The 27459-nt window shown below is 34.6% G+C and overlaps 1 protein-coding gene across 2 annotated transcripts in view; it reads right to left on the bottom strand.

Moving 5' to 3' along the window:
• Positions 1-27459, bottom strand: part of SCLT1 (sodium channel and clathrin linker 1) — a 255924-nt gene that overhangs the window by 178638 nt on the left and 49827 nt on the right. For both annotated transcript variants that reach the window (XM_082838635.1, XM_082838634.1), the window contains exons 3-5: positions 16686-16744; positions 16085-16157; positions 12936-12991 (exon numbers count right to left, since the gene is read on the bottom strand). In XM_082838635.1, the coding sequence (XP_082694761.1) occupies positions 12936-12991; positions 16085-16157; positions 16686-16744 (188 nt within the window). The remainder of the gene's footprint in view (positions 1-12935; positions 12992-16084; positions 16158-16685; positions 16745-27459) is intronic.

Below are 27459 nucleotides of genomic sequence, written 5' to 3'. Positions count from 1 at the left end.
CCAAACCAGCTTTACAACAAATGCTAAAGGAACTTCTCTAGGCAAGAAACACAAGAGAAGGAAAAGACCTACAATAACAAACTCAAAACAATGAAGAAAATGGGAATAGGAAACTACATATCGAAAATTACCTTAAATGTAAATGGACTAAATGCTTCCACCAAAAGACACAGATTGGCTGAATGGATACAAAAACAAGACCCATATATATGCTGTCTACAAGAGACCCACTTCAGACCTAAGGACACATACAGACTGAAAGTGAGGGGATGGAAAAAGATATTCCATGCAAATGGAAACCAAAAGAAAGCTGGAGTAGCAATTCTCATATCAGACAAAATAGACTTTAAAATAAAGACTATTACAAGAGACAAAGAAGGACACTACAAAATGATCAAGGGATCAATCCAAGAAGAAGATATAACAATTGTAAATATTTATGCACCCAACATAGGAGCACCTCAATACATAAGGCAAATACTAACAGCCATAAAAGGGGAAATCGACAGTAACATATTCATAGTAGGGGACTTTAACACCCCACTTTCACCAATGGACACATCATCCAAAATTAAAATAAAAAAGGAAACAAAAGCGTTAAATGACACATTAAACAAGATGGACTTAATTGATATTTATAGGACATTCCATCCAAAAACAACAGAATACACATTTTTCTCAAGTGCTCATGGAACATTCTCCAGGATAGATCATAACTTGGGTCACAAATCAAGCCTTGGTAAATTAAGAAAATTGAAAGTGTATCAGGTATCTTTTCTGAACACTACGCTGTGAGACTAGATATCAATTACAGGAAAATATCTGTATAAAAATACAAACACATGGAGGCTAAACAATATAGTACTTAAAAATGAAGTGATCACTGAAGAAATCAAAAAATACCTAGAAAGAAATGACAATGGAGACACGATGACCCAAAACCTATGGGATGCAGCAAAAGCAGTTCTAAGAGGGAAGTTTATAGCAATACAATCCTACCTTAAGAAACAGGAAACATCTCGAATAAACAACCTAACCTTGCACCTAAAGCAATTAGAGAAAGAAGAACAAAAATACCCCAAAGTTAGCAGAAGGAAAGCAATCATAAAGATCAGATCAGAAACAAATGAAAAAGGTATGAAGGAAACAATAGCAAAGATCAATAAAACTAAAAGCTGGTTCTTTTAGAAGATAAACAAAATTGATAAACCATTAGCCAGACACATCACGAAAAAAAGAGAGAAGACTCAAATCAATAGAATTAGAAATGAAAAAGGAGAAGTAACAACTGACACTGCAGAAATACAAAAGATCATGAGAAATTACTACAAGCAACTCTATGCCAGTAAAATGGACAACCTGGAAGAAATGGACAAATTCTTAGAAATGCACAAGCTGCCAGATTGAATCAGGAGGAAATAGAAAATATGAACAGAGCAATTACAAGCACTGAAATTGAAACTGTGATTAAATATCTTGGAACAAACAAAAGCCCAGGACCAGATGGCTTCACAGGCAAATTCTATCACACATTTAGAGAAGAGGTAACACCTATCCTTCTCAAACTTTTCCAAAATATAGCAGAGGGAGGAACACTCCCAAACTCATTCTACGAGGCCACCATCACCCTGATACCAAAACCAGAAAAGGATGTCACCAAGAAAGAAAACTATAGGCCAATATCACTGATGAACATAGATGCAAAAATCCTCAACAAAATACTAGCAAACAGAATCCAACAGGATCCAACCAATCCAATCCAAAATACTAGCAATCCAATCCAACAGAATTAAAAGGATCATACACCATGATCAAGTGGGGTTTATTCCAGGAATAAATGCAAGGATTCTTCAATATTCGCAAATCAATCAATGTGATACACCATATTAACAACTTGAAGGAGAAAATCCATATGGTCATCTCAACAGATGCAGAGAAAGTTTTCGACAAAACTCAATACCAATTTATGATAAAAAACCCTGCAGAAAGTAGGCATAGAGGGAACTTTCCTCAACATAATAAAGGCCATATATGACAAACCCACAGCCAACATCGTCCTCAATGGTGAAAAACTGAAAGCATTTCAACTAACATTAGGAGCAAGACATGGTTGCCCACTCTCACCACTATTATTCAACGCAGTTTTGGAAGTTTTAGCCACAGCAATCAGAGAAGAAAAGGAAATAAAAGAATCCAAATCAGAAAAGAAGAAGTAAATCTGTCACTGTTTGCAGATAACATGATATAATACATAGAGAATCCTAAAGATGCTACCAGAAAACTACTAGAGCTAATCAATGATTTTGGTAAAGTAGCAGGATACAAAGTTAATGCACAGAAATCTCTGGCATTCCTATACACTAATGATGAAAAATCTGAAAGTGAAAACAAGAAAACACTCCCATTAACCACTGCAACAAAAAGAATAAAATATCTAGGAAAAAACCTACCTAAGGAGACAAAAGACCTGTATGCAGAAAATTATAAGACTGATGAAAGAAATAAAAGATACAAATAGATGGAGAGATATACCATGTTCTTGGATTGGAAGAATCAACACTGTGAAAATGACTCTACTACCCAAAGCACTCTACAGTTTCAGTGAAATCCCTATCAAACTACCATGGGCATTATTCATAGAACCAGAACAAAAAATTTCACAATATGTATGGAAACACAAAAGACCCTGAATAGCCAAAGCAATCTTGAGAACGAAAAACGGACCTGGAGGAATCAGGCTCCCTGACTTCAGACTATACTAAAAAGCTACAGTAATCAAGACAGTATGGTACTGGCACAAAAACAGAAAGATAGATCAATGGAACAGGATAGAAAGCCCAGAGATAAACCCACACACATATGGTCACCTCATCTTTGATAAAGGAGGTAGGAATGTACAGTGAAGAAAGGACAGCATCTTCAATAAGTGGTGCTGGGTAACCTGGACAGGTACATTAAAAGTATGAAATTAGAACACTCCCTAACACCATACACAAAAGTAAGCTCAAAATGGATTAAAGACCTAAATGTAAGGCCAGGAAGCATCAAACTCTTAGAGGAAAACATAGATAGAACACTCTATGACATAAATCACAGCAAGATCCTTTTTGAGCCACCTCCTAGAGAAATGGAAATAAAAATAAAAATAAACAAATGGGGCCTAATGAAACTTCAAAGCTTTTGCACAGCAAAGGAAACCAGAAACAAGACCAAAAGATAACCCTCAGAATGGGAGACAATATTTGCAAATGAAGCAACTGACAAAGGATTCATCTCCAAAATTTACAAGCAGCTCATGCAGCTCAATAACAAAAAAATATACAATAAATACAAAATAAATACAAAAATGGGCAGAAGACCTAAAGAGACATTTCTCCAAAGAAGACATACAGATTGCCAACAAACACATGAAAGAATGCTCAACATAATTAATCATTAGAGAAATGCAAATCAAAACTACAATGAGATATCATCTCACACCAGTCAGAATGGCCATCATCAAAAAATCTAGAAACAGGGCTTCCCTGGTGGCGCAGTGGTTGAGAGTCTGCCTGCCGATGCAGGGGACACGGGTTCGTGCCCCGGTCCGGGAAGATCCCACATGCCGTGGAGCGGCTGGGCCCGTGAGCCATGGTTGCTGAGCCTGCATGTCCGGAGCCTGTACTCCGCAACAGGAGAGGTCACAACAGTGAGAGGCCCGCATACCACAAAAAAAAAAGAAAAAAAAATCTAGAAACAATAAATGCTGGAGAGGGTGTGGAGAAAAGGGAACACTCTTGCACTGCTGGTGGGAATGTGAATTGGTATAACCACTATGGAGAACAGTACGGAGGTTCTTTAAGAAACTACAAATAGAACTACCATATGACCCAGCAATCCCAGTACTGGGCATATACCCTGAGAAAACCATAATTCAAAAAGAGTCATGTACCAAAATGTTCACTGCAGCTCTATTTACAATAGCCAGGAGATGGAAACAACCTAAGTGTCCATCATCGGATGAATGGATAAAGAAGATGTGGCACATATATACAATGGAATATTACTGAGCCATAAAAAGACACAAAATTGAGTTATTTGTAGTGAGGTGGATGGACCTAGAGTCTGTCATACAGAGTGAAGTAAGTCAGAATAAGACAAACAAATACCATATGCTAACACATATATTGAATCTAAGGAAAAAAAATGTCATGAAGAACCTAGGGGTAAGACGGGAATAAAGATACAGACCTACTAGAGAATGGACTTGAGAATATGGGGAGGGAGAAGGGTAAGCTGGGACGAAGTGAGAGAGTGGCATGGACAGATATACACTACCAAACGTAAAATAGATAGCTAGTGGGAAGTAGCCGCATAGCACAGGGAGATCAGCTCGGTGGTTTGTGAGCACCTAGAGGGGTGGGATAGGGAGGTTGGGTGGGAGGGAGACGCAAGAGGGAAGAGATATGGGAACATATTTATATGTATAACTGTGTCACTTTGTTATATGGTAGAAACTGACACACCATTGTAAAGCAATTATACTCCAATAAATATGTAAAAAAAAATAAAGAATGAATTATCTTTATGGTTTATGTATAAAAGACAACAAAGAACTACAATTAGTAGGCTTACTCAAAGTAAAGATCTTAGGCATTATGTAAAAAAAGATTAAATAAGTGCACATTTACATTAAGTCAACGTCAAAAATTTTTAAAGTGTTCTATGTATGTCTTATGATTCTCCACTTTATTGCCTCTTTCAATCTGCAGACCATCTATTAATCTAGAAAGAAAGAGGGTTTGTACTATATTTTATGCTAGGTACAATGTACTAAATCAAAAAAGTAACAGTGTTTCTGACCTCTTCCTGTTGACTATTTCATTGCATAAGATATTCCTGATAAAAAGTCTTTATGAAAATAAATATTATCCTAAAATATAATATGATGCTTTACATTAAATTACTACATATCTATGCCTTTTAAGTTGTTACTTATGGCTTTTATTATTTTTCTATCTTACCACTTGCAGTATTTAACTAGCACTTACTATAATCATAAAAATATATAAAAAATAAAGCTGAAATCTAGTCCAAATCTCTCATTTTATAGATTAAGAAACTGAGATCCAAACATATGGACATTAAGAGGGGAAAGCGGGGTGAGGAGGGATAAATTGGGAGACTGGGATTGACATATATACACTAATATGTATAAAATAGATAACTAATAAAAAAAGACCTATTTAAGTAATAGAAGACATGAAACAGATTTGAATTATTGTTTTATTGATTTAATGTACATATACATAAGCAAGTGTCTGCAATCCAAAGTAAAAATAATAAATGCCCTAACCAAGGTACAAAAATATTATAATGAGTCACTTTGTTATAAAGCAGAAACTAACACACCATTGTAAAGCAATTATACTCCAATAAAGATGTTAAAAATAATACTATAATGGAATGTGCGAAGATTTTTCAGAAAAGATCATATTTAAATTGGTTCCTAAGAATGTGTGTAAGTTTAATGTATAGAGATGTGGGTGGTGTTCTCAGGCTGTTGGAAAATGTGAGCAGACAGAATGCTAAGAAAGTATGAGTGTCTGGAGAAATAAAGAATAATTTGCATGGAGAAAAAGAAAAAAGAAACTGAGCTCCACCTCCTACATTGTTGGTGGGAATGTACGTTGGTACAGCCACTATGGAAAACAGTATGGAGGTTCCTCAGAAAACTAAAAATAGAATGAACCATATGATCCAGCAATCCCACTCCTGAGAACATATCCAGACAAAACTACAATTCAAAAGGATACATGCACCCCTATGATGATAGCAGCACTATTCACAATAGCCAAGACATGGAAACAACCTAAATGTCCATCAACAGATGAAAGGATAAAGAAGATGTAGTACATATATACAATGGAATACTATTTAGCCATAAAAAGAATGAAATAATGCCATTTGCAGCAACATGGATGCAAACAGAGATTATGATACTAAGTGAAGTAAGTCAGAAAGAGAAAGACAAATACCATATGACATCACTTATATGTGGAATCTAAAATATGGCACAAATGAACCTATCTACAAAACAGAAACAGACTCATAGATGTAGAGAACAGACTTGTGGTTGCCAAGGGGGAGGGGGGAAAGTGATGGATAGACTGGGAGTTTGGGGTTGGCAGATGCAAACTATTACACTTAGAATGGATAAACAACAAGGTTCTAATGTATAGCACAGGGAACTATATTCAATATCCTGTTATAAACCATAATGGAAAATAACATACGAAAAAGGAATGTATATATGTGTATAACTGAGTCACTTTGCTGTACAGCAGAGATCGGCAGAACACTGTAAATCAACTATACTTCATTAAAAAAAAAAGAAAGAAACTGAGTTCCAGATAGATTAAAGTATTAATACCAGGAAAATCACCCAGCCAGTAACTGCAGTCCTGAAATTATAACTAATTAGCATTAATAGGCAATAGAATTTTGGCCATGATGACTTTATAAAAGTTTTGATTTCTGAGGTGACAAAGACAAATCAAATACACTTCTAACCAGTCTTTCTTTGAATTGAATTTGTCATTGATAGTAAGATGCACCATTCTTTTACATACTATTAAAAATAAAAATTGCTGCTTATTAATCTTGACATGCCATTCACTATTGCTACATCCCAATTTTGTAGATCTTAAAATAGGGGAACGGGGAATAGTGTTAGGGACTCTTACAGTCGAGTAAGAGAGAAGATAGAGTAAGACAAATACATACAATTAGAAAACATTCTAGACAACTGCCTGGTACAACCTCTCTACATGTCTTCCCTCACCTGACAGACATTTTTCATCCTTAAGTCCAAGCTTCCTCAGTGAAGGTATCCACATCCCTGCCATGGTGTAGTGTTTCTTTTGGGGATTAATACAGAACAGTCTGATAACTAGAATTGTTGCTTCCCTTCTTCTGCTCCTACAGTGAATCATATATATTCTTTCCAGAAAAATTTGGAATTTTCAAGTTCTAAAGTGTAACTGAATTCAATCCTTCAACAGTGCACCCTCCTCCTCTGCTAAAAGCCCTTGAAGAGCCCCCTACGCCATCTGAAAGACAAGTTTAAATCTCTTAGCAGAGCATATAAGATCTTATATGATCTGCTCCCTGCCCACCATCCCAGTCTTATGCCTAATTCCCCTATACAAATATGCTGAGATATAACCACAGTAAATGATCTGTATTTTAATAAACATACGATTTTTCATTTGATGAACTCCTACTCATTCTTAAAGACTCTGCTCAAATTTCATCCCCTCACTTAAGCCTTCTCTGATGTCTCCAGCCAGAGTGATATCTTCAACAATTACAATCTAATGTATATATTGGACATGTTATAGTTAACACCATCTGCCATGTGCAGACTTAAGTAATCCTTGACCATAACCCATGCTCTGGGGAATAGCGCAGGTTATTTTTTACAGAGGGAAGTCAATGATTAGATTAAAGTTTTGCATATTTCTCAAGGGCAGCCCTATCATACGCTGACTGGCATGAAGCGTACTGAAAATAGTAGTGTTGGCCATTAGTAACTAACAAGAATGGGTACCTTCAGGATTTGACCTAAAGAACAGAGAGAATCAGCTCTTTGGTTGGAAGAATAGGAGCAGCTGCTACATGGAAAGGGGTGCCATTACTGAGGGGGACAATTAAGGCTGTATGAGACAACTGATAAGAGGAGTATATCCTCAGAGATGGTCGTAATTGTTTCCCAGTTCTAGCTGTATTCCATATTCCTCCTTATCATACATTCCCATTTACTCAGAATAACCTGTTTCTATTTCTTGAAGCAAAAACAGCCAAATATGAATATATGTATGTGTTTATGTTCCTAATATTTCCAATCATCCACTCAAAAAATATTTTTTGAGCATTTAATATGTATCAAGCACTGTTCAAAGGTGTTAGGTATACAGTGGTAAACAGAATAGACAAGGGTCCTGCTCCATGAAGGATACATTCTAGTAGATAAGACAAATAATAACCAAGCAAATAAATAATTTCAGGTAGTAATAGGTACCACAAATAAAATTGGATAATATAAAACAGAAAGTTGGGGAGGGAGGAAGAGTGCTAGATAATGTGGTCAGGGAATGCCTGCCTGACTGAAGAGGAGACAGTCCTGTGTAGGTCTGGAGAATAACATTCCAGGCAGAAGAAATATGCAAAAGGTCTTCTGGTGGAAACTGGTTTGCCAGTTTTAAGAAAGACGAAGTAAGACGGCCAGTGTTGACTGGAGACTAGTCATCAAAGGAGGATGTGGTAAGAGGCATATATATATACGTAAATATACAAACACAGACTTATTATAAACAGAGACATACACAGAAATCAGGGTACCTCTGAATTTATATAAGGTTATTAAAAAGAGAAATATTAAACTTTATAATGAAAGCTTAGGATTTGGGTGAACTTTTGGGGATGGTTTCCTCACAGTATAATGGTATAAACTAGCATCAGAACAGCAGGGCTTACTGTTCCAGAGATATCTCCGTTCCAGAGATATCTTTTCACTCTCTCATTGGAAAATAGATCAAATATATTCATCTTTTGCTATTATATAAATAAAGGTTTGGGGTAGAGAATACCATTTTTGGACAAGTACTGAAAAATAATGGCTTTATTACTATTTTTATAAATATACACATGAACTCCTTCCTCCCAAATTTCAAATAGACTATACTGTGTTCATAGGCTATTATCAACATACACTAATGATATAATAGTTAGGGATGGTGGAAGCAAACCTAAAATTACAACTCTGATCTATATTATTATTTATTATTCAATTATCATTGGTCAATAAGAACAAATCAATGAAAATAGTGCTAAAAAATTCTATTTTATAATGCTATTGAAATCTTCTAAATCATATTTAGTTTTAATCTTAAAAAGATAAATATATTAGACTATCATAAAACAAAAACTTACAAACTTAGTAAAATAAATAATATGCTAAATATAATTGTTTTAATTTATTAAATACTAACTTTATACTCCTGTTGAAGTTTTCTGTTTCTGTGCTCTAAAGCTACATATATGCCTAAATAAAAAAGTAAACAGTTATAAATTTCAAAAAAGCTTTTTGGTGACAGTTGAACCAAAGACTAGTTAACAGATTGAGCAGCAAAAGACAGCTACATGTATCAGAGAAGAGTAAACTTTTTCTGTAAAGGACCAGATACCAAATATTCTAGGTTTTGTGGGCCATTCAGTCTCTGTCTCAACTATTCAACTCCATCACTGTAGAGCAAAAGCTGCCATAGACAGTATACAAATGAACAAGTCTGGCTGTGATCTAATAAACTTTTATTTACCAAAAGAAGTGGCAGGCCAGATTTGGCCCTCAAGCTGTAGTTTGTGAATCCCTGACAGATGTCGTTAAGTCTCTGTACTAGTTACTAAACTTTGACTACAAGCAACAGTGATTTTTATCTGTTTTATTTACTAATGTATTCCAGAAACTTGAACAGTGCTTGGTACTTAGTAAGTACTCAATAAATATTTGTGAATGACTGAATGAATGTTTTATTACCTCACCAAAAATTAAATCTGAAGGCAAGTGGCTCTAGATTTGTTTCAGCAGTTCAATAATGTAATTTAAGGACCAAAGGCTTCCCCATCTTTCCCTTCTTCTAATCTCATTGTGTTTCTAATACATACTCTCATGGTTACAAAATGGCTATAGCAGCTTCAACATATATCACTTTCTAAAATGACAAGGAACAGGAAGGAGGTTGTTTTCTTCTTGCCAGTCTCTCTTTTTATCAGGGAGAAAAAGCTTTCCCAGAGGCTCTACGACAGACTCTCCCTTATACTTCACTGGGTACAAGTGAGTCACATGTTCATACTTAAACCAATTCCTGGCAAAAAGAAATGTGCACTGGTTTATAATCAAAGTTTTATCACCTGAGATTGTGGAAGAAGCTCATCTCCGCTGAGCACAATGCAACTGGAACAAAATCAGGGTTATATGAATGATGAAAGAAGGGAAAATAGCTCTTATGGAGGCAACAAATAATGTCTTTCATACCCTCAATAATAAAATGAAAATAATAACAATAAAAGGTAGTATTTTCTTAGTGCCAGGAAGTGCTGTATATATTTTCACTCATTTAATTATCATATCCAATTTTCATCCTCTGGCAAGTTATGAGGAGGAAATATGATATTAAAGAAAAAATGAGACAAAAACAAAATAAAAAACATGAACCGAGTTTAAAGGAATAAACTAAAAATGGGAAGGATGATAAAATGAGTATCTTTTCACCTCTTCCTAAGTCTCATTTTATAAAATGACTTCATTATTTTCTATTTGTAATCAATTCCCAGAAAATACTCGCCTATACACAAATGTATTAAAAAGTTTCCAAAACCCAATAATGTGGAATTGCATACTATTGTATAATCCATGCCACTGCTAGCTTCCATTATTCAGACTTGACCATATTTAAGATATTTTCCTTAAAAATGATAAGCTCTTTTTGATTTTGCAGTCTTTAACAGCAATACTTAAAAGCAGGTTGTTGCCCTAAGGGCATAGAGTTCACTTTAAAACCTGATGACATTTCGAGTTACTAAAAGTGCCTTTTAATAAGCTCAGAATCCATTTTTCCCATTTCCCTATTATACTAAGAATAAATACATTCATGAGCCATGACTGCAGTACTATTAAACAGGTAAAGGCAGATTTTTAAAAGACTGGTTTCAAAAGACCTGGACATAAAAGGAAGAGTATGGAGTCAAATATAGGAAACAACTAAATCATTAGCTCAATCATATAACACCGTATTATCTCCAATACATTAAAATACAAACTTAACTTACATACACTGGTGATTCAAAAATCTTAGCAATAGTCTTTAATAGGAAGATTTTTGAGAAAGAACAGTAAATCATAAAAAGTTAAAGTTAGAAAAACTTTCCCATGGGAAAAAACACAAATAAATGAGAAAAACTGAAAATCCAATTAAGAGATTTACATAGAAGAATGCAAACAAAGGAATGCCAAACTTAAAAAGAGCTTATGCTTTAAATGAATTTAAAACCAAAAAAAAATGTATTTCTTCATTTTTTGGTTTTGTTTTGTAAGGCGACAACAAAAGATATATCAGGTCTCAGTCCAGTTGCATGACCTTTAAAAGTTAAACTTGGGATAGAATAAAACTCTGAACATTTTTAGAAGAAAATGTAAGAGAAGATCTTTAGGACCACAGGCTGAGAGAGGATTTGTTATACACAAAGACCAACAACCATAAGAAAGAAGACTGATATATTCAACTACCTCAAAATTAAAAAAAAAAAAAAAAAAAAAGGAAAAGAAATTTCTGTTGATCAAACATATCACAACCTGGGAACAGATATCTGAAACATACCTATTGTCTAGCACATTGAATGCGCCATTGGCACTCATTATTCATTCCCATCCCTTTCCATATCCCAGCATCTTTCATAATGGCTGAAAGTCTAAAACTATGTTTCCCGGATGTCCTTGCAGCTGGTGTGGTGGATGGAATTAAAGTTTCACCAGTGACGGGCACTTGAAGGGGATATAGAAGGCAGAAGTGAGCTGAGAACATTCTTCTATAGGTACGACAGATGGCAAGCAAAACTGATAGACGTGAGTGTCTCCTGAAGTGAGTACCTCACGCCCCACTTTCCAGTGTCAAGTTTTCAGCTCCATGGAAGTGATGCTGTAGTGGTAGCTACAGAGATGGTGGCAGCAGCATAAATTCCTGGCCTCAGAATCTCAGCCTCTAAGGTATGACTCTAAAACCAATTATCTTACCTACATAGTACTTAACTGTAAGTGACTAAATCCCTTCTTGTTTGAAGTGTCTATGATGGTTACTGTTTACACTGATCAGCACACTAACAAATATTCAGAATACAGATTATATAAAGTACTTTGACAATTTAAGGAAAAGATAAAGAGAAAATGGGAAAAAGAAATGAACAAGCGTTTCATGAGAAAACCACATGGGTAAATAAATACATGAAAAATGGTTAACCATATTGATATTCAGGAAAATGTAAGTTAAAACCACAATGAAATACCATTTAGGACTCAAAATAACAAAAATTAAGAAACCTGGTAAGAGCAAGTGCTGATAAAATATACAAATCAATAAGAACTCACAAATATCACTGGTGGGAATGTAAATTGGTATAGCCACTTTGGAAATTAGGTTGTCAATATATTGCAAAATTGAATATTCACATAGCCTATGACCCAGCCCTGAAACTCTTCTGCTTATGCATGATATTGAGTGGAAAAAAAGTAAGTCTCAGAAGACTAAATAACACTATTTTTGGAAGTTTTTAAAAATGCAAAACTAAATAATATATCATTAGGAATACACATACCTACAAAAATTTTAAAAAGCAAGGGAACGATAAACAAAATTTCAAGACAGTATTAACCGCTGGCAGAGGGAAGGAGGGGCATGGGATAGGGAAGGAAAACATGAATAAGTGCACCAGTATTGAGAACATTTTAGCTCTTAACTGGATGGTGGGTTGACAGGTTTCCATTTTATCAGTATGTTTCCTAATATAATATATATTCTATACTATACTATTCATGATTGCTAATATTTATAAGGTGCTTATTATGTACCCTATTTTAAGCAATTACTTTATCCCTTACAGTCAGCTCTAAGAAATAGGTTCTGTTATTGTCTCCCACTTATAGATGAGGAAACCCTAAAGCACACAGAGGTTAACTTGTCCAAGGTCATATAGCTAATAAGCAATGGAGCCAGGAGTCAAAAAGGAAATCAGGCCCCAGCGTCCACACTCATAACCAGTATATTCCATGAATAAAATACCAAATAACAATAATAAAAGTTACCTAAGACAACAATAAGATAATCAGTAGTTAATTGATCTACCTTTCATTTTCCTTGATGACATTTTCAAGTTGTAGTTTCATCTCACCCATCTGTTTCTGAAAGAATAAAATATGGTTGCAGAAAAATATTTTCCAGACAATTAGATTTATATTAAGTAGTTCATTCATATGCAAGCAACCGGATTCTATGACACTAGTCTATAGATAAGAAATAATTATTCTTCACTTCTAACAAGCAATATTAAATATAGATATTTTAATGATACACAGAACTTAATAGAACATTTTGAATAGAATATAAGTAAAAATATTTTATATAACATATTAATAAATATTTTAAAATGTAATTCCTATATTTAGAGATGTTTATAGGAAAAGAGATGTAAGATATTCCTTAATATGTCACTATAAGAAATATCCGATGATCCCTAGACCTTGAATATATATCGTAATTCATCTTAGTTTAGGTGAAGCCCATGTAAGTGCTTGAATTTCAAGAAGTAAAATGTTAATGGCGAAAAAAGCAAATAAAGATCTTCTTTAGCAATAATTCATTCAGTCTCTGATTGACCACCTTGTTTAGTTGTATAAACTCTCTGCCCTATACAAGGCTGCTACAGTAAACCAATGTGGTCACTAACACATACATTAGTAGGAAAGATGGTAAAAAAAAAAAAAATCACTAACTAAAATACCAATACGAATAAAATATATACTGTAAAGGGAATGAAATGAAGGTATTTTTAATTTTCTCTGTGGGGTTAAAGGGATTGCAAGATTTCAACAGGAAAGAAAGGGCATTTCAAGTAGGGTGAAATATGAGTAAAAGCAAAGAAGCAAAAAATATTAGACGACACAGGCATAGTCATCAGTTCTCAGTAAGAGTAAACGAGCAAGTGGAGATCAGGAAGGAGGCCATGTAAAATCATACTTAAAACTGCAATCAATTCATGATCTGTCCATTACTCTTGATTGGGTACCCCAGGCTACAGAAGAAGAGCCAATCCTGGAGTGAACCTGGCAAGGGAAGGGTGGAACAGGCAATCCTCCAAGCCTTTCTCTCTCCCTTTCAACTAGAGAAGCTCAAGGAAGCTTCCCCTAGGAAAACAGTAACAGCCAATTATAACTACAAAGCCGGCTTGAAAGGTGAACCTTTCCCAGGTCCCTGCTGTGCCTGAATCACAATTAAATCAAAATGAATGAATTCACTACCAGATAACTGAGAACTGACCACACATGGAGCCATGCAATGAGAGGTAAAACTGGAAAGGCTGGTGGCAGGTCTTGCTTGAATGCCATGCAGACTAAGAGGTTTGGATTTTATTGTAGCAATTACCCCCATTTTGTAATTATTTTTAAAAGATCGATCTTTAAAAATTGCAAAAATGTCAGCGTATCTTGAAAAATATTATTCAAATAATTAGGTAGGGTATATGCATTAACTAGGATTCAGGGTGGATCATGACAGTAACACTAAAGATTCTTTACTGTAAAATATTTCAAAACATTTAATCGTTGAAAAAAAACAAAAATTCAGCAGTACCTTTCTTATCATCAAATTTTCCCCTATTATTTACATTTTCTGGAAGAAACTTTCATATAGAGAATTATTGTCAATATTTTCCTGCTTTCAAGATATACTATTTTTTGACTGGTCAATAAGATAAATCATAAGAGCTATTGCTACTCAATAATATCTATGTGAGCAAGTGTTTTAAGAAGTAGCTGTCAACATCTTTTTTGTCTCTAAAAGTAGCAACTATTCTTGCCCCTTAGGCTTTCTGCTACAGCTTCCTCTCTCTTGAAATTAATCCAGTAATCACTCTTAGATGGAGAATGCCAAATGGAAGAATGAAGTTAAACACCTTAGTAAACTAGCTGATTAAAGACATATATGAATCAGGTAAATTATAAAAAATTAAAATTTAAAATAGGTTAATTCCAAGATAACTAGATATTCCATTTTATAACAATCAAACCACATGTCATTATAGCAATTTTGAGAGAGTGAATTCAGCAGAAACTTTAGGCTCACTAGTCCTAAAAATAAAAGCAAAATACCATTTGTGCAAAAGAGAGTTTTCTGTTGTTCTTTATCAATTAAAAAATTTAAACAAACAGCTCATACAGCTCAACAGCAAAAAAACAACCACCCAATCAGAAAATGGGGGGAAGATCTAAATAGACATTTCTCCAAAGAAGACAGACAGATGGCCAACAGGCACATGAAATGATGCTCAACATCATTAATTATTAGAGAAATGCAAATCAAAACCACAGTGAAGTATCACCTCAGACTGGTCAGAATGGCCATCATCAAAAAGTCTACAAACAATACATACTGGAGAGGGTGTGGAGAAAAGGGAACCTTCCTACACTGTTGGTGGGAATGTAAACTGGAAAACAGTATTGAGGTTCCTTAAAAAACTAAAAGCAGAGTTACCATATGATCCAGCAATCCCACTCCTGGGTATATATCCGGAAAAGACAAAAACTCTAATTCAAAAAGATACATGCACCCCAATGTTCAGAGCTGCACTATTTACAATAGCCAACAGTTGGAAGCAACCTAAGTGTCTATCAACACATGAATGGGTAAAAAAGATGTGGTGTACATATACACAATGGAATATTATTCAGCCATAAAGAATGAAATAATGCATTTGCAGCAACATGGATGGTCCTAGAGATCATCATACTAAGTAAAGTAGGTCAGACAGAGAAAGACAAATATCATATGATATCATTTATATGTAGAATCTAAAAAAAAATTATACTTAAAACAGAAACAGACTTACAGAAGTAGAAAACAAACTTATGGTTACTAAAGGGGAAAAGAGGGGGCAGGGATAAATTAAGAGTTTGGGATTAACAGATACACACTACTATATATAAAACAGATAAACAACAAGGACCTACTGTATAGCACAGGGAACTAGATTCAATATCTTGTACTAACCTATAATGGAAAAGAATCTGATAAAGAATCCATATATATACACACACACATATATAAATGTGTAAATGTGTATAACTGAATCACTTTGCTGTACACCAGAAAATAACATGTAAATTGATTACAGGTAAACATTTTCTTCCTTATCAATGTTTTTGTAAAGAAAGGGAGTCTATTTTTTCTTTTTTTAATAAGAAAATATTACCAAATGGTTGATAGCTATGATTCCATACCTGATAATATTTCAGCTGCCCATTTAGCTCTTCCAGATGCTTATCATACTCAGTAATAAGAGGAACTAAAAAGCTAAAGAAAATTTCAAAGTTAAAAAGATACATATTCTTTTTAATCTAGTTTAATAAATACGTAACATGAAATAAATTAAACATCAAAATTTTTATGTTAATTTTCTCCATAGCAATCAATACTTTGCCTTTTTCCTAAACCAGAGGTTCTCAACCTTAGCTCAATTAATATTTTAGGCTGAATAATTTTTTGTTGTTGGGGGCTGACCTGTGCACTGTAGGATGTTTAGTAGCATTCCTGGCCTCTACCCATTAGATGCCACTAGCACCCTTACCCTCCACAATTGTGACAAGCAAAAATGTTTCCAGACATTGTCAAATATCTGGGGAGGGAAGGGAAGCAAAAATCACTCAGTTGAGAACCACTATTATAGACAATAATACTGGCTTTTTTCCCCTTGTCAATTCAATGACAGATCATTTAAACCTAATTATAGCAGAATATAAAATAAACATTCCTAATACTAAAAAATTAACAATAATTAAACATAATTAAGAAAATAATATTTTTCTGGTAATTCAACCTTACCTTTGGTCAACTACTGAGTTTTCTACTGTGTCACCTGCAACTCCTTTGAAGACAGATTTCTATAACAGAAAATACTGCATATTAAAATTTTGTTTTCTCACATCTTTCTAGTCAAAACTGACAGTAGTTTAAAATTAAATACAAGTAAACATTTTATAACCTTAAATCTGTCACTGCAATTACAAAAGAGGGAAAGAGAAAAAAAAAGTTATATTAACTGATGCCGAAAATGTATTCAGTAAATTTTAACACCCATACCTAATAAAACTCTTGGCAAAATAGAAATAGGAAGAAATTTCTCGATTGATAAAGAACATCTACCAAAAACCTACATCAATTACTATTCTTCATAGTGGAACATCAGAAGCACTGCACGAAATTCAGTAATAATACAAGGCTGCTCACTATCACTGCTAAAACTCAGCATTGTACTAAAGGTTCCAATCAGTGGAATCTGCTGCAGGGACAGGGGGTTGGAGATCTAAAGGTTGAAAAGGAACATACAATACTATTCTGATCTACAGACAATTTGACCATTTACCTAGAAAACTCTCTCTATAATCTACCAATTATTAGGACTAAGAACAGAGTACACCAAGTCACCAGATAGAAGATCAAACATAAAAAAAACAGCTGCTTTCCCAAATACCAGCAATAATCAGAAAATGTGATAGGAAAAAATATGGTATTCACTACTATAAGAAAAGGTAGTACTTGAGAATAAAACAAAAAAAAAGTTGCAATAACTTTAATAAAATATTAACTTTACTGAAGGACATAAAGGATCTAAATAAACAGGGTTCTATACCATATTCATATGTGGAACAGTCAGTATTATAAGTGTATATATTTCTTAAAATTCACTGCAGGTACAATGCAATTCCAGAAAAGAAATCCAATAGAATAATTTATGAAACTTGATCTTAAACAGATGGTAAAGTTCCTATGTTTGAGTAAATGTGCAAGAATAGCCAAGATAATCTGGCCAAAAAAAAAAAACGAGGGTAGAACTTGCTCTACTACATGACAAAACACTATAATGCTAGAGTAATTAAAACAATATGGTTCAGACACAGTAACAAACAGAACAGTACAGAAAATTCAGAAATAGATTCAAGTATTTATGGGTATGCAGTATATAAAAGAAGTGGAATTATAACTATAATAAATGGACAAAGTACTGCTTTTCAACTAATAGTGTTGGGTAAAAAAATAAAATTAGATCCCAGCATACACTAAATGGAAAGTAAATTACAGATAGATTAAAGATCCAAATGTTTTAAAAAGTTAACAACTATTGAAGGAAAATGTATTATTGACCTTGAGATACAGAAAGCTTTCTTAAGCTCTAAAAATGCAGAGACTATTGTCTGCTTTGTTCACCAATATTCCAAGCAGTCCCTGGCATACTCTCACTCAAAATACATTTTCTAGCCGAAAGACACAAGTAGTAAAATCTATAAACAGAAGAAATAACATATTTTACAATCCAAATTTAAAACTTCTATACAACTAATGACACCATAAGCAAGGTTAAGAGGACAGTATAATTTTAACATGACCAAAAAACACAGTAACTATTATAAAGTATGCAGAAACATTCAAAACACAAGGAGATGTATAAGAACTTTCAGTGGAGCTTTTACCGTAATTAAAAAAAAATAGGATAAATGAAAAATAATACAATAGGATCTCATAAGTAGGTCAAGGGATTAGCAAGACATATGTATCAACATGGATATATCACCAAAAAAGGGGTTATCTTCTAGGAGTAGAAGGAAGGGAATGGGACAGAGGGAAGGACAGACAGATACAAAGGGGTTTTTTTAAAAAATGAAGTATAGTTGACTTATTGTGTAAGTACTGTGCACAGTACTGAGTTAGGTGTATAGCAAAGTGATTCAGTTATTTCATATATATATATTTCAGATTACTTTTCATTATAGGTTATTACAAGATACTGAATAGAGTTCCCTGCGCTATACAGTACATTCTTGTTCCTTATGTATTTTACAAATAGTAGTTTGTACCTGTTAACCCCAAATTCTTAGTTCTTCCCTCCCCCTCCTTATCTCCCCTTTGGTAACAATAAGTTTGTTTTCTATGTTTGAGAGTTCGTGTCTGTATATAAATTCATTTGTATTACTTTTTAGATTCCACATATAAGTGATATTATATGATACATGCCTGACTTACTTCACTAAAGTATGATATTCTATAGGTCCATCCATGTTGCTGCAAATAGCAATATTTCATTCTTTTTTATGAGTGAGTTAATATTCCACTGTATATTTATACTACATATTCTTAGACCAATCATCTGTTAATGGGCCCTTGGGTTGTTTCCATGTCTTGGCTATCGTAAATAGTGCTGCTATGAACATAGGGGTGCATGTATCTTTTTGAAATAGAGTTTTCATCTTTTCTAGATATATACCAAGGAATGGGATTGCTGCAGCAGATGGTAGCTCTATTTTTAGATTTTTAAGGAAACGCCATACTGTTTTCAATAGTGGCTACACCAATTTACCTTCCCACCAATAGTGTATGAGGGTTCCCTTTTCTCCACACCCTCTCCAGCATTTATTATTTGTACAGTTTTTGATGATACCCATTCTGACCAGTGTGAGGTGACATCTCTTTGTGGTTTTGAGTTGCATCTTTCTGATAATAAGTGATGGTGAGTATTTTTTCATGAGCCTGTTGGCCACATGTAGGTCTTCTTAGGAGAAATGTCTGTTTAGGTCTTGTGCCCAGTTTTTGATTGGGTTATTTGTTTTTTTGTTATTGAGTTGTATGAGCTGCTTGTATATTATGGAAATTAAGCCCTTGTCAGTCGCATCATTTGCCAATATTTTCTCCCAGTTGGTAGGTTGCCTTTTCATTTTGTTTATGGTTTCCTTTGCTGTGCAAAAGCTTGTAAGTTTTATTAGGTGCCATTCATTTATCTTAGCTTTTATTTCTTTTACATTGGCAGAATGATCTAAGAAAATATTGCTATCAGTTATGTCTAAGAATGCTCTGCCTATGTTCTCTTCTACGAGTTTTATGGTGTCGTGTCTTAAATTTAGGTCTTTAAACCATTTTTGTATATGGTATGAGGCAGTGTACCAATTTCAGTGACTTACATGTAGCTGTCCATCTTTCTCAACACCATTTGCTAAAGAGACTGTCATTGCTCCATTGTGCATTCCTGCCTCCTTTGTCAGAGGTTAACTGACCATAGGTGTGTGAGTTAAATTCTGTGCTCTCTATTCTAAAGATCCATTGATCTAAATATCTTTTTGTGCAAATACCACAATGTTTTGATTACTATAACTATGTAATATAGTCTGAAGTCTGGAAGGGTTATGCCTCCAGCTTTATTCTTTTTCCTCAGGATTGCTGTGGCAATTCTGGGTCTTTTGTGGTTCCATATATATTTTACGATTATTTGTTCTAGTTTGGTGAAAAATGTCATGGATATTTTGATAGGGATCACATTACATCTGTAGATTGCTTTGGGTATGGCCATTTTAACAATATTAATTCTTCCAATCCAAGAGCATGAGATATCTTTCCCTTTCTTTGAATTACCTTCAATTTCCTTTATCAATGTTATATAGTTTTCAGCTCCTTGGTTAAGTTTACTCCTAGGTATCAATACTTTTTTCTTTTTGATGTGATTTTAAATGGGATTGTTTTTTCACTTTCTCTGATATTTTATTGTTAGTGTAAAGAAAAGCAACAGATTTCCGTATATTAATCTCATAGCCTGCTACTTCGCTGAATTCATTTATTAGTACTGAATAGGTTTTACGTGGAGACTTTAGGGTACTCAAAATAGAGTATCATATCATCTGCAAATAGTGACATTTTAAGTTCTGCCCTTCCAATTTGGATAAAATTTATTTATTTTTCTTGTCTGATTGCTGTGGCTAGGATTTGCAATACTACTGTAGAATAACAGTGGTGAGAATGGGCATCTTGTCTTAAATCTGAATTTATTGGGAAGGCTTTCAGCTTTTCACTACTGAATATTATGTTGGCTGTGGGTTTGTCATAAGCAACTTTTATTATGTTGAAATATGTTCCCTCTAAATCCACTTTGGTGAGTTTTTACCATGAATGGATATTGAATTTTGTCAAATTTTTCTGCATCTTTTGAAATTATCATGTGGTTTTTGCCTTTGCTTTCATTAATATGGTGTATAATATTGATTGATTTGTGTATTGAACCATCCTTGTGACCCTGGAATGAATCCAACTTCATCATGGAATGCTCCTTTTTATGTATTGTTGGATCCAGTTTGCTAATATTTTGTTGACAATTTTTGCATTTATATTTGTCAAAGATATTTGCCTGTAATTCTCTTTTCTGCAGTGTCTCTGTCTGGTTTTGTTACTAGGGTGATGGTGGCTTCATGAATGACTTTGAGACTGTTCTCTCCTCTTCAGTCTTTTAGAATAGTTTGAAAAGGATACATTTAAGTTCTTCTTTGTATGTTAGGGAGAATTCCCCAGTGAAGCCATCCAGTCCTGGACTTTTGTTTGAAGAGGTTCTTAGGTCTGTCTACCAAGACAACAGAAATAAAAGCAAACACAAACAAATGGGACCTAATCAAACTTAAAAGCTTTTGCACAACAAAAGAAATCACCAACAAAATAAAGACAATCTATGGACTGGAAGAAAATATTTGCAATGATTCAACTGACAAGGGTGTGCGTGTGTTAATCTCCAATCCCTAAATTATCCCTCCCCATCCCTGTCCCCTTTGGTAACCTTCAGTTTATTTTCTATGTATGTGAGTCGGTTTCTGTTTTGTAAATGACTTCCTTTATATCACTTTTTTAGATTCCATATATAAGTAATATCTTATGATATGTCTTTGTCTGAGTTACTTCACTAAAGTATGATATCTCTAGGTCCATGCATGTTGCTGCAAATGGCATTATTTCATTCTTTTTATGGCTGAGTATTATCACATTTTATGTATATGTGTGTGTGTGTATATATATATACCACATTTTCTTTATCCATTTCTCTGTCAATGGACATTCAGGTTGCTTCCATGGCTATTGTAAATGCTGTGGCTATGAACATTGGGGTGCATGTATCCTTCTGTTTTAGTTTTTCTTTTTAAAAAAATATTTATTTATTTTGGCTATGCTGGATCTTAGTTGTGGCACATGGGATCTTCATTGCAGCATGCGGGATCCTTAGTTGCGGCACGCGGGTTTCTTAGTTGCAGCATGCAGTTTTCTTTCTTATTTTTTGGCGGTACGTGGGCCTCTCACTGTTGTGGCCTCTCCCGTTGCAGAGCACAGGCTCCGGACGCGCAGGCCCAGCGGCCATGGCTCACAGGCCTAGCCACTCCACGGCATGTGGGATCTTCCCAGACTGGGGCACAAACCCATGTCCCCTGCATCGGCAGGCAGACTCTCAACCACTGCACCACCAGGGAAGCCCGCATGCAGTTTTCTTAGTTGCAGTGTGTGGACTTCTTAGTTGAGGCATGTGGACTCTTAGTTGCAGCAAGCCTGCAGGATCTAGTTCCCCGACCAGGGATTGAACCTGGGCCCCCTGCATTGGGAGCATGGAGTCTTACTTACTGGACCACCAAGGAAGTTCCTGCATGTATCCTTTTGAATTAGAGTTTTCTGTGGATATATGCCCAGGAGTGGGAATGCTGGATCATATAGTAACTCTATTTTTAGTTTTTTAAGGAATCTCCATACTGTTTTCCACAGTGAATGCACCACTTTACATTCCCACCAAAAGTTTAGGTGCATTCTCTTTTCTCCACACCCTCTCCAGCATTTGTTATTTGTAGACTATTTAATGATGACCATTCTGACTGGTGTGAGGTGATACCTCAGTGTAGTGTGAATTTCCATTTCTGTGATAACCAGTGATGTTGAGCATCTTTTCATGTGTGTATTGGCCATCTGCATGTCTTTCTTGGATTCTGCCCAGTTTTTGATTGCGCTGTATGTCTTTTTTTGATATTGATGTGTATAAGCTCTTTGTATATTTTGAAATTAATCCCTTGTCAGCAGTAGCATTTGCAAATATTTCCTCCCAATCCATAGCTTGTCTTTTCGTTTTGTGTATGGTTTCCTTTGGTGTACAAAAACTTTTAAGTTTAATTAGGGGATTTCTTTTTTTTTAAGGAGCCTCATTTTATTTGTTGAGAGAATATTCTTTTTCTTTTAAAGTATTTATTTATTTGGCTGCACCAGGTCTTAGTTCTGGCATGTGGGATCTTTGTTGCCACATGCAGGATCTTTAGTTGTGGCATTCAGGATCTTTAGTTGCGGCATTCAGGATCTTTAGTTGCGGCATACAGGATCTTTTAGTTGCAGCATGCGGGCTCTTAGTTGCATCAAGCAGGATCCAATTACCTGACCAGGGATCGAACCCAGGCCCCCTGCATTGGGAGTGCAGAGTCTTAACCACTGGATCACCAGGAAGTGCCCATTTGTTTATTTTTGTTTTTATTTTCATTACTCTAGGAGGTGGATCAAACAAGATCTTGCTGTGATTTATGTCACAGAGTGTCCTGCCTATGTTTTCCTCTAAGAGTTTTATAGTGTCTGGCCTTACATTTAGGTCTTTAATCCATTTTGAGTTTATTTTTTGTGTATGGTGTTACAGGATATTCTATATTTCATATACTTCATTCTTTTCCATGTAGCTGTCCAGTTTTCCCAGCACCACTTATTGAATAGACTGTCTTTTCTTTATTGTATATTCTTGCCACCTTTGTCATAGATTAGCTAACTATAAGTGCGTGGGTTTATTTCTGGGTTTATTCTGTTCTATTGATCTTTGGGTGCTTTTGTGCCAGTACCATACTGTTTTGTTTACTGTAGCTTTTTAGTATAGTCTGAAGTCAGGGAGTGTGATTCCTCCAGCTCCATTTTTCTCAATATTGTTTAGGCTATTTGGGGTCTTTTGTGTTTCCACTCTAATTTTTAAATTTTTGTTCCAATTCTGTGAAAAATGCCACTGGTATTTTGATAGGGATTGCACTGAATCTGTAGATTGCCTTGAGTAGTATGGTCATTTACCAATATTGATTCTTCCCATACAAAAACAGGTCTTTTGCCTCCTTAAGTAGGTTTATTCCTGGATATTTTATTCTTTTTCATATGATGGAAAATGGGATTGTTTCCTTAATTTCTCTTCCTGATATTTCATTGTTAGTGTATAGAAATGCAACAGATTCTTGTATATTAATTTTGCTTATTTTTATGTTAATTTTGTATTCTATGACTTTACCAAATTCATTGATGAGCTCTAATTTTCTGGTGGCCTCTTTAGGATTTTCTTATCACCATATCAACTACAAACAGTGACAGTTTTACTTCTTCCTTTCCAATCTGGATTCCTTTTACTTATTGTCTACTCTGATTGCTGTGGCTAGACTAGGACTTCTAATAGTATTTTGAATAAAAGTGGTGAGAATGGGCATCCTTGTTCCTGACTGTAGATGAAATGCTTTCAGCTTTTTAACACTGAGCATGATGTTAGCTGTGGGTTTGTCATATGGCCTTTATTATGTTGAGGTGTGTTCCTTCTATGCCCATTTTCTGAAGAGCTGTTTTTTTTTTTATCATAAATGAATGTTGAATTTCATCAACAGTTTTTCTGCATCTGTTGATGTGTTCATATGGTTTTTGTTCTTCAAATTGTTAATGTGGTGCATATCATTGATTGATTTGAGGATATCAAAAAATCCTTGCATCCCTGGGATAAATCCTAGTTGATCATGGAGTATGATCCTTTTAATGTATTGTTGGAGTCAGTTTGTTAGTATTTTGTTGAGGAATTTTGCATCAATGTTCTTCAGTGATAATAGCCTGTAATTTTCATTTTTCGTGATATCTTTGTCTGGTTTTGGTATCAGGGTGATGGTGGCCTCATAGAATGAGTTCGAAGTGTTCCTTTCTCTGCAATTCTTTGGAATAGTTTCAAAAGGATAGGTGTTAACTATTCTCTAAATGTTTGGCAGAATTCAACTTTGAAGCCATCTGGTCCTGGACTTCTATTGGTTGGTAGTTTTTAAATTACTGATTCAATTTCTGTACTGGTAATTTGTTCATATTTTCTCTTTTTTCCTGGTTCAGTCTTAGACTGTACCTTTTCTAAGAATTTGTCCATTTCTTCTAGGTTGTCCATTTTATTGGCATATAGTTGCTCATGGCAGTCTCTTATGATCCTTTGTATTTTTATAGTGTCAGTTGTACCTTCTTTTTTATTTCTGATTTTATTAATTTGCACTTTTTCCCTTTTTTTCCTGATGAGTTTGGCTAAAGGTTTATCAATTTTATTTATCTTTTTCAAAGACCAGCTTTTAGTTTCATTGATCTTTCCTACTGCTTTTTTTTTTTTCAGTCTCTATTTCATTTATTTTTTGTGATCTTTATGATCTCTTTCCCTCTACTAACTTTGGGTTTTGTTTGTTCTTCTTTCTCTAGTTCCTTTAGTTGTAAAGTTAGGTTGTTTGAGATTTTTCTTGTTTCTTGAGGTAAGCTTACATCACTAAAAACTTCCCTCCTAGAACTACTTTTGCTATGTCTAATAGGTTTTGGATCAGCATGTTTTCATTTTCATTCGTCTCTAGGTATTTTTTAATTTCCTCCGATTTCTTTAGTGATAAACTGGTTGTTCAGTAGAATATTGTTTAGTTTTCACGTATTTGTGGACTTTTGCAGTTTTTTTTCTTGTAGTTGATTTCTAGTCTCATAGTGTTATGGTCAGAAAAGATGCTTGATATGATTTCAATTTTCTTAAATGTACCTAGGCTCGTTTTGTGGCCAATTATATGATTTATCCTGGAGAATGTTCCAGTTGCAGTTGAAAAGAATGTGTATTCTGCTGGTTTCAGATGGAACAGTCTAGTTATGTATCAATTAAGTCCATTTGGTCTTATGTGTTATTTTAAGGCCTGTGTTTCTAATTGATTACATCCATGGATATAAGTTGGATGTTAAAATCCCCTACCATTATTGTGGTATTGTTGATAGTTCCTTTAATATCTGTTAATATTTGATATATTGAAGTGCTCCTATGTTGGGTGCATATATATTTACAATTGTTACATCTTCTTGGATTGACCCCTTGATCATCATGTAGTCTCCTCCTTTAGGTCTTGTAACAGTCTTCATTTTAAAGATTTTTTTTTTCTGATAAATATTGCTACTCCAGTTTTCTTGTGATTTCCATTTGCATGGAATACCTTTTTCATCCCCTCACTTTGTCTGTGTGTGTGTCTAAATTTGAAGTAACTCTCCTGTAGGCAGCATATATATGTGTCTTGTTTTTGTATTCATTCAGCCAGTCTGTGTCTTTTGGTTGGAACCTATAATCTGTTTACATTTAAGGTAATTATAAATAGGTATGCTCTTATTGCCATGATTTGTTAATCATTTCGGATTTGTTTTGGGGGTCTTTTCTCCCCCACTTTCTTCTTTTGTTATCTTCTCTTGTGATTTGATGACTATCTTTAGTGTTATGTTTGGATTCCATTTTCTTTTTTCATGTGTATATCTATCATAGATTTTTGGTTTGCAGTTATCATGACATTTTTGTATAGCAGTCCATATATGCACATGACTGTTTTAAGTTGATCTCTTCATTTCAAATGCATTTTAAATACCCTAAATTTGTAATCTCCTCCCCCCACAATTACTATTTTTCATATAATATTTTACATCTAATTATTTTGTGTATCCCTAAACTACTTATTGTGAATATAGATTATTTTACTAGTTTTGTATTTTAACCTTCCTAGTAGCTTGCTGTGTGGGTGATTTCCTACCTTTAGTGTATGCTTGCCTTTACTGGTGAGCTTTCTCATTTTGTAATTTTCTTGTTTCTAGCTGTGGCCTTTTCTTTTTCACCTAGAGAAGTTCCTTTAACATTTGCTACAAACCTGGTTTGGTGATGCTGAATTTCCTTTAGCTTTTGCTTGTCTGTAAAGCTTTTGATTTCTCCATCAAATCTGAATGAGAGCCTTGCTGGGTATTCTTGGTTGTAGGATTTTCCCTTTCATCACTTTAAATATATTGTGCCACTTTTTTTGAGTATGCAGAGTTTCTGCTGAAAAATCAGCTGATAACCTTATGGGAGTTCCCTTGTATGTTATTTGTTGCTTTTCCCCTGCTGCTTTTAGTGTTCTTTATCTTTAATTTTTGTCACTCTAACTACAATGTGTCTGGGTGTGTTCCTCTTTGGGTTAAGCCTATATAGGACTCTCTGTACTTCCTGGACTTGGGTGACTATTCTTTTTCCCATGTTACAAAAGTTTTCAGCTATTATGTCTTCTAATATGTTCTCAGACCCTTTCTCTTCTCCTTTTGGGTCACCTATAATTCAAATACTAGACTTGGACTTGGTATTGTCCCAGAGGTCTTTCAAACTGTCCTCATTTCTTTTCATTCTTTTTTCCTTCTTTTGTTCAGCAGCAGTGATTTCCACTACTCTATTTTCTAGCTCACTAATCCATGCTTTGGAATCATTTAGTCTACTATTGCTTCTTGTAGTGTATTTTTCACTTCAGTTATTGTATTCTTCATCTCTGTTTAGTTGTTCTTTATTATTTTCCATCTCTTTATTACAAACTTCTGACTTCTTGCTCTGTGCATCCATTCTCCTCCTGAATTCTTTAACCATCTTTATGGTCATTCCTCTCAACTCTTTCTCAGGTAGACTGCCTATCTTATTTCTTCTTTTGGGGTTTCATCTTGTTCCTTTGTCCGGAACATATTCCTCTGCTGCCTCATTTTG

This window comes from Leucopleurus acutus (assembly GCF_964270905.1).
Source record: "Leucopleurus acutus genome assembly, chromosome: 4".
NCBI lineage: Eukaryota > Metazoa > Chordata > Mammalia > Artiodactyla > Delphinidae > Leucopleurus > Leucopleurus acutus.
This window is presented reverse-complemented; position numbering and strand designations above follow the sequence as displayed.